Source organism: Nomia melanderi, chromosome 10, assembly GCF_051020985.1.
Source record: "Nomia melanderi isolate GNS246 chromosome 10, iyNomMela1, whole genome shotgun sequence".
NCBI classification, from domain to species: Eukaryota; Metazoa; Arthropoda; class Insecta; order Hymenoptera; family Halictidae; genus Nomia; species Nomia melanderi.
Genome location: NC_135008.1, coordinates 2284374 through 2298120, shown reverse-complemented (window position 1 = coordinate 2298120; position 13747 = coordinate 2284374). Strand labels below are relative to the sequence as shown.

At 50.2% G+C, this 13747-nt stretch overlaps 1 protein-coding gene across 3 annotated transcripts in view; it reads right to left on the bottom strand.

Annotated features, from left to right (window-relative positions):
* LOC116433259 (alpha-crystallin B chain) overlaps positions 1 to 13747 on the bottom strand; it is a 30733-nt gene that overhangs the window by 13583 nt on the left and 3403 nt on the right. Inside the window, exons 1-3 of one of the 3 annotated variants that reach the window (XM_076371582.1) lie at positions 10812 to 11017; positions 4319 to 4435; positions 2841 to 3027 (exon numbers count right to left, since the gene is read on the bottom strand). In XM_076371582.1, coding sequence (XP_076227697.1) covers positions 2841 to 3027; positions 4319 to 4435; positions 10812 to 10876 — 369 coding nt within the window. In that variant the 5' untranslated portion in view covers positions 10877 to 11017. Of the gene's footprint in view, positions 1 to 2840; positions 3028 to 4318; positions 4436 to 10811; positions 11018 to 13747 lie in introns of those variants that run through there. The other 2 variants (XM_076371580.1, XM_076371581.1) reach the window with 2 other exon arrangements.

Here is a 13747-nt window from a genome sequence, read left to right as displayed (position 1 = left end):
CAGACGTAAAGAGCCAATACCAGTAGCGCTGAGGAAAGAAAAACGACTTCTGCACGGCGACGAGGTCGCCGCGACGCGATTGGGGCGATGAAAAAAGCAGCGGAGTTTATCAGCGGCGTGCCGGACGGTTCGGCGGAGGAAATCGGGATAAAGCGGTCCCTGTTCGTGGGTGTGCAAAGATCCTCCTCCGCTTTGATCTTTCCTCCATCACGCTAACGGAGACTATATCGCGGTGCAATGACCTCGCCCTTCCCTCCCGCTTCAGCACTACGCCGGGGCGGGATTTTTGTGTCGCGCCGGGTCGGAACCACCGCCATCCTCGACGTGTTTGCTCGGTCAAAGCTTTTCCACGGGAAACGCGGAAATAGCGGGGAAAACGGTGTTAACGCTTCGATGGCTACGGTGGCCACCGAGAGCTTCCAAATCGCTTGAAAGCAATGGCAACAAGGAACTTGATATCGAATGGAAATATCTGGTAACGTAAACAACTAGACAATGATGTAACAGCGTAACGTGTGAGCGATACCAAATCATTAACGATAAAACAAACAAATGAATAAAAATGGTTCCTGATTTCTTCTATCGCGTTTAGAGTTTCATTAGAGTCTAACTCTGTTAGTTTCGTTTCAGGATAATGAAATACAATTTGCTCGGTGGTTCTAGTACTGATAATTATCTCTAATATCATTCATCTTCGTCACGAAAAGATAAATAATACTACACGAAAACGCTCGTAATTCGCGTCAAATCGAAACCCGTAAGCGGCGGGACGTAAACTTCGTTTGGGAAGTGTCGGCGCCGAGCGGCCGCCATTTTGTTTCCCGGCGGACAGGCCGAATCTATGGCGCCCAAACCGATCTTCGGTGAAGTTCGAACAGGCGACGAGCTTTTGGTCTCGCGTTTATGAGCTTCACAATGGCCGAACATTATTCTAAGCAGTCGCGGTGTGACGAGCGCCGTGAACTTATTTTCGGCGCGGGTTATTTCCGTCGACGGGAACGCCGGCCAGAGAAGAAACCTGAACGCGCGCACGCACGCACGCTCGCACTCTTCGGGGAAAATTCTGGCCGCGACTTCCTGCGCCAGCCTCTCGGCTAACCGAGTTCCAGCCCTTCGAAGCGACTCGCGTTTCCGTCGACAGGACTAGAGACTATTCGAGTTCCTCTGAACTTAATCTGTGACGCTCAACGTTTCATATCCTGGGTAAAGACAATTGAATTACTTTCACGCGTTTTGATCTGGAATCTTAACGCACGAAGGAAGTTGACAATATCTTTCAAGAGCATTTTGTACAGGCGATTTGCGTTTAATGAAACGTAACTACGAAGGTTGCCGTGACAAATGCTCGCGAACGCGTTGAACCTTTAACACTGGAACTGCCGAGCAATTAGAGCGACTTCGTGGTGTCCCAGAAAAACTGATTAACTGTTTCGCATTGTTGTATTCGTGCGAATACGCAGCCCTACTTTACAATCTTTCGCCAAAGCATCTTCACAGATTCATTGATCGCTAGACAAGAACTTCCAGATGGGCCGTTCTGTGGTTCTAACGTTAAGGCTGAATCTAAACTCCTCAGCACGCGCAGCGATTGATGTTCGCCCTGTCGCTTGGAACATGTTTACTTTAACGCCCGTCCGACTTTACGGCCGCGCAGCGCTTACATCTTGGCGACGACTACACGCGAAGCGAATTCCGCTCGCGACGTTACTCGAAAATCTGAAAGCGACTCGCGAGGCGCGGCACTTGGCGACGGTGTATCCCGCGACACGCTTAATTACGAAAGACGGCCGGCTACTCTTAAGTAACGAGAATTGCCCTTTCGCGAGTCGCGCGCCGCTTCGGCCGGCGGAGCCGACTTCCTGACGGGAAGTGACGCAACGAGACCAATTAGAATGTTCCACATCGTTCGCGGAGAGCCTCGGAGTCCTGGCGAGGCGGCAGAAAATTTTGAACGCCTGCCTTTCTGCTCGCCGGTTCTCGGTCGATCAGCTTCGGGAATCGCGAGTCACTCGAGATCCGTTGCAAATCAATTAGCCGAAGTTCGATTCGAAGAGTTCAATGAAATTCAGACGTCCTAAATCGACTCAGCAGTTTGTATTGTTGCAACAGCAAGTACAAAGATATTAGAATCGAAGGAACAGAATTTTAGTAATATGAAATATTCTCTTAATTACCGAGTCAACACTTATACGAGATTTCACGCGATCAACAGATTGGTTCAACGATCTCGAGCGCGTCGAGTATTTTTCAATCATCAAATCGCAGTTTCGCGTGAGTGGTTCGACGATTAAGTTCTCGAACGTCAGGATCGCGAAAATATAAGGCAAAAACCGTCGACGGGGGCGCGTCGACGTGGCGAGTATTACGCAAAAAGGTGGACCAGATTCGGGTGGTGCCAAGTTGCGCAACAAGGCGGTCCGCCGCGAAATGCGCGGCCAATGAGTCAGGCGCAATAATTTCGCGTTTATAGCATGCGGGCAGAAACGTCGCGGTCCCGAAGAAGAAAGTCGCGAGCCAATTGTCTTTCCGTTCTAATTAAGTGACGCCGGCCGATAGAAACGTCCCGCTTGGAAACGGGGTATCGCACTTGGCAGCCGTTTCCACGTCCACGGAAATAACGCTGCGGATTCTTCCCGTGAATCTGTTCGATAACTCGGTCCGATGGAAAACATCGACAACGAACTAGTATTTATTTAAAAAAGCAACTTGTTCTGTCATAGTTCTATTTTACCAAGATTCTTGGAAAGACGAATTTGCATAGAGGTAGTCGTACTGATAATTCAGAAGCGAATGACAGAACAAGGCTCGAAGGCAATAGGAAAAGACTCTCCGTCACTCACCAGAAGTTTGTTGTTCACGGTCTTGACAACGATCTCCTCCGGCGTGTACTGCGACACGTCGAACCGGAGCTTCAGCATCTTGTTGTCGCCTTCGTCCTGGATGAGAGGGCTGTTGAGTCCGTCCAGCCAGGCGGAGTCATGCTGCGGGCTCAGAGAACTGCTGTTCTGAGTGCTCTGTGTGGTCGTGCTGAAAGGTGCAACGAGCCGATTAACGGGGGCGGTTCTAATTCGCTCGGGGTATCGTACAAATCGCGATCGGCGGGACAAGTGCGCTCGAACGATGAACGAAAAGAAAAAAAAAAACAGGCGGAATGCGTCGACGACGGTGAGACGGTGAGACGGTGAGACGATGATACTGCGTGGTATATAAAAATATATATATATGTATATAAAATATCGGGGATAATATCGGTACGAATGAGGAGGAGACGTTTCGCTCGGCCACGGTTGACCTGGCTGCGCAATTCGAGATAGAGGCTCTTACCTAGGGCGGTGATGATGCAATAGACAGGGAACAACACAGAGAGATAGAACTGGTCACGAATGGAGGCCTAAAGTCGTGCACGTCTACTCAACGGGTCAAACTGCCGACTCGTGCTGTGCTGGGTTCAAACGACAGGCGATTTCGCTCGCCGAGAAACACGCGGAAACAAAATCACACCAAGCTCTGGGTACTACGTTCACTACTGGGCTGGTTACAGGGTCTAGTCGGTTGGACGTGGTGTTAGTTTGCTTTGTCGGCGATCGACGTGGACAATGCGTTCCCCATTACCTCTTACACAGTGCGAGACTTTCTGATGGTGCTTTTGCGGTTAGCGGTGAGAGAAAGAAATTCAGAGACTACGGAGGAGACGAGAATGCCACGGTGGACGCGCGTCACTCGCTGCTAGGGGTTAATTCGAACGATGCCACTCGGGGGACGTGTTTTCGATCTCGATGATCCAATCGATCTCTAGGATTTCTGAGTTCGGTTTGTTGCAACTGCTTTATCGTCGATTATTTGCTAGTGAGCGTTCTATGCTTATGTTTAAATATTAACAGTCGAGGAAATATCAGTACAGATATTGACAGTTAATATTCAAAGTAATCGACATTGAAGTTGAAGTTCTGTTTGCAATCTTCGAGTCACTATTTCGAGTCTTACGAGTCGCACGATAATATAAAGGAGTTAATAATTGACTTCTAATTCGAAACAATTAATACAACGAACAGAGAATTCATTCCATTCGAAACTTCGCAATTTTCTCGAAAAATAGAAGATCATGCGACTCGTGTTCCCGGAGTGGCATCGGTTTCGAGTAATATGCGCGTCCACGTGGCTTCAAGACGAGCTAGGATGATAAACAAAATGGCAGGCGTCTCTAATTAGGATCTGGCGTGAATGAAGGCGTCCCGGGCAGTTTTTCCGGTGATTGTTCGTTTCGACAGTGTTGTTGCTGTTGTTGTTTTGTTTGGTTTTTGTTTTACAGTGGCGTCACCTTTTGAAGCTGTCGAATGCGGACCGCTTTGGCGGTGCTGCAGGGTCGACCTTGTCCCAACCTTCGGTCTTCGAGGTAGTCGACGTACGGTGTTCGCTGGAGCTCGTGTGATGTCGACTTCAAGTTAGTCACCAACGTGCCAATGCAGAGAGAGCCAATCAGAAGGCGAGACAGAAGTCGAGCAGGGGGGAACAGGGGACATTATTATTTTTGTTAACTTCTGGTTGGTTAGTTTCGTTTCTGCCGCTTCCGTTTTCATTTTCGTTTCAGCGGCCACGTTACACCGGCAAAGTCGCTAACACTCTTTCGGAAAATTTCTAACGTTCCTTGGCGATCGACGACCGATCGACGACTAATCTCTGCGAACATTTGTGGAACCTCGTTAACACCAGCTTCACGGACATTTGTTTTATAGTTGATTCTATTTTTTAAAGAAGTTGATGTTCATTTGAATCAATCTTTAGGTGTTCAATGTTTAGGTGTTCCATAAATCCAGTGTTAAACGAGGATAAACGCATTTCTCTTTCTCTCGTTGCAGCCGTTCAATATCGTGGCTGCACAATTTGCGGCCGAGAAGTTTCGAGTGCAAACCGTTCGAAACTCCGTCGTCGACGAGCACGGAAGTCCATCGCCAAGAAACTTTGCGTACAAGAGGCGTTCGAAAAAAAGATCCATTCCCAGGGTAAAATTAGACGTTTCCCTTCGTATTTACATGTAAGAGAGGTGTGTAAAGTAGCACCGGAAGCTTCGAGTCGCCGACATTGCTTGAAAAAGAACGTTCGACAAGTTATGCACGGCGTTTTCGTTTCGAGCCTCCGCGGTGCTTCCGTTCACCGGCCGATTTGCGGAGCGATGTAAAAACCGGACGAGACGCGAGCGTTAAGTAGAAAGCTCTTGGTTTTTGTTTTTTCATGGACAAACAACGAAAGAATTCGGCACGAGACAGCTGACGCAAGCCGTTCGTTGACGCGTTTACGTCATCCCGTGTTACGCGTCGTTACATCACTCGGCAACTCGACAATTAGCCGGACTGAAACCGGGTATATCCGTATCGTGCCAATCAGCCATGGGAATTAATTCGATAAGTACTCGGAGATTCGAGTTCAAATAATTATCGTACAAGGAGATCGCCGCGATTGTCACGGGCATTTGTTTCAACCTTACTGAAAATGTAAATGAAACGTCTGATTAAGAAAAAATCTCGTCGGTACGCATATGATAACGCTGCCTTTAAGAAGACCAAAAGCGTTCGCGTAGGATCGTCGACGAGAAAAATTCGTCGAGAGAAAAGAAACAACGTACACCGTTCGACCGATTAACTGAAAACTAACCGCTGAATAAAACTGAAATAAAAGTCTCGTTACGGTCATTGCGTAAGCCAAACAACGACGGTTAAAAACGATCATACCTGTTCGCATGTTTTTTCCGAGCCAGGAACGTCGATTTGTCTTCGAACTTGCGAAACACACGAATGCTGATTAATCAAAGCAAAACCGTCTTGATTCGAGAACGGGCGTGCCCGTTCTCTCTCTCTCTTCGTTTCCCGTGCGGCAACGAATGTTCAACTTGTTGGACGCCGATCGATGCTGCGCCAATTATTCCGCCGATTAATCAACGGCCCGTCGCGATCGTCGCGTCTCGCGCCGTAAATTAATTTATCACCGATCCAGGCCGCCCAGCGTTATTTATAGGTGCCGGCTCGGTACAGGTTTCATAAAACTGATAACCGGAAGTCGCGGCTCCTCTTCGGGGAGGCCGCCGACCTGGAGGGTACGAAAATAGTGCGCCAGCTGCCGACGCGCGGTGTCATGGCTCGATGATATTAACCCCCTGGCTCGTTTCTGTCCCTTACGGGCCGAACCGTCTATTTCGGGGATTCGATAATCTTTTGTCGTTCGTGCCCGATTCCTACTTCGTGCACGAACAAACAGCTGCTGGCGAATGCGGCCCCGAAACTAGGGATTCCCGTGTTCGTTCTCCGGAAGGGAGAGAAACGATTCTTTCGAACAGGAATCGGGGGAGACCGAAGCGAGTCGAATCGCAGGATGAATTGAAATGAAAGACTAGAGCAAAATGGGTGAGAATTACATTTGCTTACGAAAGCAGATAATCAATTGTTGAAAATATTCATAGGATACACCGAGGCAAATCGGATCAGAGTTAAAAATTCTACCTCGATCTTGAGAATTACAGATCTTCTACCATGTAATTCCTTTTAGATTTGTGTCAGTAAATATTCCAGTATTTTCGTTTCTCCAGTGGCAAAGTGAAAGAGAACCGATTCACCTCGGTCTAGCTCATCGGAGCAATTAGCGCGAACAGAAATAGAATACAGTCCCGTTGAACACCGAATAAAACACAAGGGAACTGTGTCAACGCTTTCTTGTCTACGCCGGATATTAGACAATCGTATATACGGCGAACACGCAGTTCAGTCGTAAACGACGGAAAGGTCGATCAATTTGTCGATAAAACGGGAGAGCGGCACAGATATTATTTCCCGCTGAACGCTCCGCCGACGAGCGTCTCCGTCGTTCCCATCGGAATTACGCGAAACGAGACAATTTCGACGGGAAAACGTCGTGCATCCTGTCACGCGAAATAACGTGCCGGTACGCTTTATTCTACCCCTGGTGATCGTAAAAAGAGAAGGACGCGAATAGGCGGGCTGAAAGCCGATGACAGGGACCGCGCGATAAATAAAAAGGGAGTAATAATCCTCGGCAACTATAAATCGGACGGTTTCTAAATCGAACGCAGGCTGTTCACCGGGGCCAGGAAGAAATCAGTTCCTCCCCTGGGCGAAAAGGAAGATCGAGAGATGACAGGCTGCGGACGAGCCGCTGCTGCATTCTTCGATCACAGGGGACTAGAAACGACCGTTACAGTTACCTCGGCATGCAGACTAGGTCCGCGAACGGTTCCTCGTGGAACGAGATCGCTTCTCGGCCCGTAGAAACCTATCAACGTTCGCCGGATAAATAAATGTCTCGAAAAATGCCGGGAGCGCTTCGAGAGCGTAGCAATGGCGTCCCCAGGACGGCGCGGAGTCCGTGCGCGTGGACCCCGTAGCGCTCCGACGAGAAAAGCTAGCAGCGCCGACTTAGGAACCCGGACAAAGGATACAAAAGGGGACGTGTTTCCGCAAACAACCGCTTAATCTGAAGCAGGAGAGGAGGCTAGACGAAGGAGAAGAGGCCAGCACGGCAATCGTGGCCACAATTGGTCAGCCCGGGAGAGAAAGGCGAAGGGGAAAGAGGCGTGGGGAGCCGGGTAGAAATTAAAAGAGGTCTTCTTCTCTTTAGGGGGCCCCTTTCACACGGCACAAAAGGCCGAGCCGTATCGAGGAGATCGCGATGTCTGTCAAAATGTCTTTCACGGCGAAACGAGCAGGAAGCGGTCGCGTCGTCGCGGGAGCGACGGCCCGCGGAACGCCGCAGACAATTATTCTCGGCAGGAGAAAGGTCCTACTCGCGTCTCGCGGAGAAGAGGTCAACCGTGCCGAGCAGGATCTACCGAGGACGGGATTGCCGGGCTGGAAAGGGCACGCGATACGTTTCGTGCCGTTCGTTTCCGTGACTGGAAGAGGTCCCGTCGCGGCGACGGATAAGCGAAATTTCGAGGGAGACGGACGCCGGCTCGGCACGGCAGAAGTAGGCCCTCGACTCGAGCCGCCGCGAGTCGGAATGTTTCCTTCGCCAATGTAAAGATAGGACGGAGAACTTCTAATTTATCTCTGGCAGCACGTCAATGTATAATTTTATAAACTCCGCCGCGCGTACGCGTCGTTCATCGACGCGTACTTGACCCAGAAACAACGCGACGCGAGAAAAATCAATGACTGACACATACCGGCGGCGTGCGGCCGCGACAGCGGGTTGACAGACGATCGCCCTTCGATCGCCGGCGCGCAAACTTGTCGCGCAAACTTTCAATTAACGACCGAGCGAAGCCAACACCTCGAACGGTGATGGACGGATCGCGGGGGTCGTTATTTCTGAGGAATCCGAGGGGAAAGTCGATGCAGATGCGATCTCGTCGGAGGACCAATTGCCGGCGAGCGTATTTTCTTGTTACGCGTCGCGAACGGTTAACGGAGAGTCAATCGCTTAACTCGATCACCGGGAATAGGTCAAACGGCGCGGCTCCGGGTTACCCTGAGCATGGCCGAGCCTAGATAAATAGATACGCGATCGAAATCTCGGTTTACGAGACGGTTTCGCAGAATTCGGGGCTTCCTTGTTTCGGAGCAGTCGAATTGGTTAGCTCGAAGTTTTCCTTAGAAACTGCATCGAGATTTCAATGGATTTATAATCTGTTACTAATTCAATTCGCACGCTACTAAATCAATTTCGTTACTCATTCCTCGGAGAAGCATCTATTACCTCAACAGCCGCGAAAGATGAATTTAGGAATGATTCATTCTGACCCATTTGACCGTCGTTAGCCTCAACGCCGCTTCCACGTTCGTCTAAAATCAAAGAATCCCGACTCGTCTCGGTTGACGAGTTAATCGAGCACGGAGCCGATTACCAACGAACCTCGAGCGTTCCGTTGCATCGCTCTCGTTCGAGAAAACGTCTCCCCTCGGATCGCGCGAGGAATGCGCGCCCGACGACTGCATCAATCGTTTAAAGGCGAACGCGGCGCACGTGGCCCGATGCACACGGAGCGCGAAACGCTGCGCTAATCATCCGCTCGCACGCCAAGCAGCCTTTAAACGCGAGTGGGCATAAATCTCGGCCGGCTGCGAAGTTTCGAGCATCGATTCTCGCCGCGCGGGGTGCAACGTGTAACACGCGACTCGCCGGGGATTAATTTCCATCCGACGGTCTAGCGTCTCGCTATCTCCGCGTAGCATCGCCGGTTTCCATGTTGCGCGGCGCGCTTCGGATCGACTCGATCATCGCTATAAATACACCGGTACGAAACCTTACGCGATAGCCTTTATCGCCGATTCAAATCGGATCGCGTTTCGATCCCGTCCGCGGAGCGTTCGCCGAAACTCCCGAAGAATCCCGTCCCGTTTCTCGTGTTTCCTTTCGAACCCTCGAGAAACCGGCGGGGCGGAACGGCGGGGCGGCTTCGAAATAATTCGCGGCGTTTCTGGCTGAGTCATCCGGGAGAGCGCGTACTAGAAAACATTTTCGAAAGAAGCTCGCCGGAGCATTTATTTCGAACGATACTTGTCTATTTGCGGCGAGCCGTCCCTGAGCGAGGATTGCGTCACCGCCACGCGAGTCCTCGGACCTCGTAATGGTCCATATTCGCCTCCCACGGGTAAACCGGCGATTCATGATCGACTACGAGAGCACCTGCCTCTCCTCTCGCGTCGCGGCTGCTCGTTAACCCTTTGGCTACGGCACAATTTCGCGTCACCGCGTATTTCTAAGGAAGCCTATTGAAACCACGAAAGCTGTATTGAACTACATTAAACCGATCTAAGAGAATAATATACGACCAACGGAACATGCGATTGTTTAATTAGAATTCACTTGCGTCATTTCGAGATTCGCCACAATTATCGTCAATAAGACTGTACGGGCGGCAACGGTACACCGAAATCGAACGTTTCGAGCGCCTTCAGGCGCCGACAGTAGCCAAAGGGTTAATTCGGAGTGCCGCGGCTCGGACGCGATCCACCGCCAGCTCCGTTTTCAGATTTTTCTCCGTCGACGAGACCCGGCCGGAACGAATCGCTCGTTAACTCGCGGTAACGCGATACCGGCTCGAATTTCACCTGGATTCGAGTCGATTCGACGCCGGGCAACAACTATTTCTGATCCGGTGGTCTTGTCTAAAACGAGATCCCGATCTAGACGTTGCCCGATCGATTCGCGGCGTTTACACAACCGAGACCTTGACAGACGAGTTCCTGCGAGACAGAATCTCGTGCGCAGCTTGCGAATCACTCCTCGCGGATGGCCCTTGGAACGAGGGATTCCGACTTTCGAAACCTAGCGAACATTCTTCGGTCTTAATTGGGTCTAGATCTTAAATATGTACAGATCATGAGTAACGCATCACGCGGAACAATAGCAAAACAATGACCAAGACAAAAAACTGAAGGCTACAAGTTGCTTAGGATGCAATTCTCGAAACGGAAGAGGATCTCGCTCTAAAAACTTTGTCACAGTTCTGATCGCCTAGTGCAAACATTCAATAGCAAGCTATCTGAGATGAGAAAAGATGAAATCTAATCAATTCTACCCACATTCCTCTGCATGCTCATCGAAACGACGCGCGGCACGCGTAATCAAGTCCCGTTGTAAACAGCTCCTCGAAGCGACCCGTGAACATCTGCGATTGGTTCCTTCGCCCGGAGCGTTTCGGGCGTATGAAGTCATCGATTCTTTTCGCGAACCGATCGATTCCTCTCGAGGACCGCGCCGACTGCGCACTTGTCATCGTCCGCGGACGTTTACGCGGAGCTTGGCGCTGGGCCAGAGCGATACGGGAGATCCGAGGATTGCGATCGAGCGTGCTCACCTACCGAAACTTGATCACCGTTTTATGATCCGCTGGATAGAGGTCCCGGTCCACGAACACGCTCGCCATGCTTCTCGGCCGCTCGATCCGTGAAGAAGGGAAGAATTCGGTCGATCGACGAGCCGATCGAGCGCACGGAACGCGATAGGCCTGACTAGAGCGGACAACCGTGTCCCGTGTCGCTTTCGACGGGATGGGAAAATTACTGCGCAAAACGAGCCAGGATCCGACGCGGCGCAGGCATCCTCACCTTTTCCGCGGCGTGCAATTGCAATTTAGTGCACGGCACCGAGTGGGGGCCGACGCGAGTCACTGTCAAGGATGTAATCGTTGACGCAACAGGCGTTCAACGGATTTTCTAGCGCGCAGCTGTTGCCCGTGGACTTCACTGCGTATCTCTACGCCGCTGGGCATCGACGAATTGCGATCATTGCCGAACGAGAGGTGACTCTCAGTCGCCGCTTGATTGGATATCGCGAAATTACGAAGCCTTACACGAGTGAGAAGCCAATGCTGTTAAATCTACTTTTTCGTATTCTCTGGTTTGCAATTTTTATGGAATAAATGTTTTTAGTTGTTCAATGGTTTACTCGTTTCTTTGGTTTTTCTAGGTTGGGCAGCTCTTGTTTCCATAGCTATGATCATTTCTGGGGCCAAAAGATGTATTTTCTTATTTTTCTTGATTTTTCTTTCTTGGACTTGCATTGGCTTCTGAGTGACTCATGTAATGTTCACCTCTGGCCTTATAATATCGTATGGGACTCGCGACGTAGGTTTCGAGGGAAATTGAATAACTACGAGACTAATGTAATTTCGAACTAATTGGATTCATAGAAAAGATTCTCTTGGAAGTAATTCAAGAAGATTTACCAATACGCAAACTGAACTGTAAATCAAAGTCTCGACAGGTGCGCTATTGGAGTTTCTACAGAGGAATGTCTGAAAGTCAATTTAACTGCGGTAGTTTCAGTGTTAACACGGATTTCCCTTTTTCTCTGAGAAGGTACTTCTGCCTGTAGCCTCTCGAGACCGAGACTCCGACGACAACGATCACCACACGGAAGCCTATCCGTGAGAGAATCTCCCGTTCGACGACTGTTCCTGTTCGATGACGCGATACTCCGATGCGTCTAACGAGATTGCAGGAAGAAGCGTGTCCTTTGTCGGCGCGACCAGTCGTGTTAAACGGCACTCCATTATGCAATGTATCGTTTCGACCGATGTACGACGGGCGTCGCGCATTTACATAATGATCGCGCCATCGCTCGCCTCGCGATCAACTGTTCCATGATCGAATGAACGACTCGTTTCGGTGCCGTGCAATTACACCGAGCAATTTTCTATTAACGTCGGCCGAACCGTTAACGTGCCCTCCACGCGAAACGTGCAATCTACCGCTGCCACCGAAATTAGAGTCGATTCCGCGCGTTATCCGATCCGTCTTTCCCTTCATTGAAAGTCTCCGTCAGCTGTCCCGACGAGAAGGGAGGGTTGGAAACAATTGTATCGGTTTCAGTTCTCGAAACAGTTATAAACAACCGAAACAAGGTCACAACCGGTATTCGGTGCATCGGTTCTACAGGCTGTGACAAACCGAAGAGCGAGAAATATCCGATTCACACCGGGATTCTGGGCGAATCGGATATCTCTCGCTTTCCTACCCGACGAAACGAGACAACCGGACGCGAGTCGTTAGCGCCACGTATACTTTCGATTCGAGAAAAGCCGCGGCCGACCCAGAAACTACGAAATACCTCGTAAATTCTGCGCGTCCCGAATTCGCGCTTGCCAAGACGAAGCTGAGACCGCTCGAAATCGCGTTCATAAAGTTCAACGAAAGAGGCGGCGAACCGCTCGGCGAACTACTCTTCGAAATTGATAATCGATGAAGAACTCGGCGCGCTCGCGTTCGCTCGATTTTTCTCGCTTCGCGGGAGTGACGACGAGCTTCGATCTTTCCAGATCACCGAGCAATAAATGTGGAACAGCTCTCGCTACTCTATAATTAGTGGTTCCGAGGGGTGGCGAGCAACGATATCATCCATGTTCGAACAGACCACCTATTAAAATAACACGAGTGTTGGGTTTTAGCGGCGTTGGCGTGCAAAAACCATGGCACATGGCGCGCATTCGTCGGACTCGGCGAATTCGCTCGACGCGAATTTCTGCGTGATCTCTGCTCCGGATTTCTGGTCATCCTCTGCGGGATCAACCCTTACAGATTCGAAGTGCATCGACGATCTGCTCCGAATCGTTAACTAGATTTATGCCGATTTTAACTGAGTTACGGAAATATGTATGCTAATTTAGCGTTAAACTTCTAATTCCCAAGATCTAAACGATACGAGTCAATAAAATCAGAAAATATAAAGAAATATCAATCTTTCTAAGAACGATAGAACAAAGTACAGCGAATATCCATGAATCTAGTGCAGATTACGAGAATATTTTACGCCTCGAGGCAAATCGAATTATCTCGTCCCTTCTACTCGCGAGAGATTTCCCGTCTTTTATCGTCCATTGTCCGTATCTGTACGAGGGTCTAGGACGGTAGGTGCGAATTTCCATCGGCCGTTTGTTTTTCGTCCACCCCCCGGCAAGGACCGGAGCGTAGAAAAGTTCGAGGGGGCTGGTTGGCGCAGTTCGCACCGAACGCACTGACGAAGCCTCTATAAATAGCGGATACGTCGCTGAAATACGTGAAACGAATACGGCGCGCGCATGCACGCGCGAGAAAGAAAGAAAAAAGGGAATGTAATCGACAGAAACGCGACCTTAATTCACGCGTTCGGCTCCGGTTCGAGATCGATTTTCATTGCCTTACGACAATAAACACGCCCGCGCGAATGTTTCGCGTGCCGCGTCGCGCTTTTTCTTCCCCGCGGCGGCTCGCGATCGCGCGAAGCGTTTCCCACAATCCGCCTGAACAGTTTTTCGCGC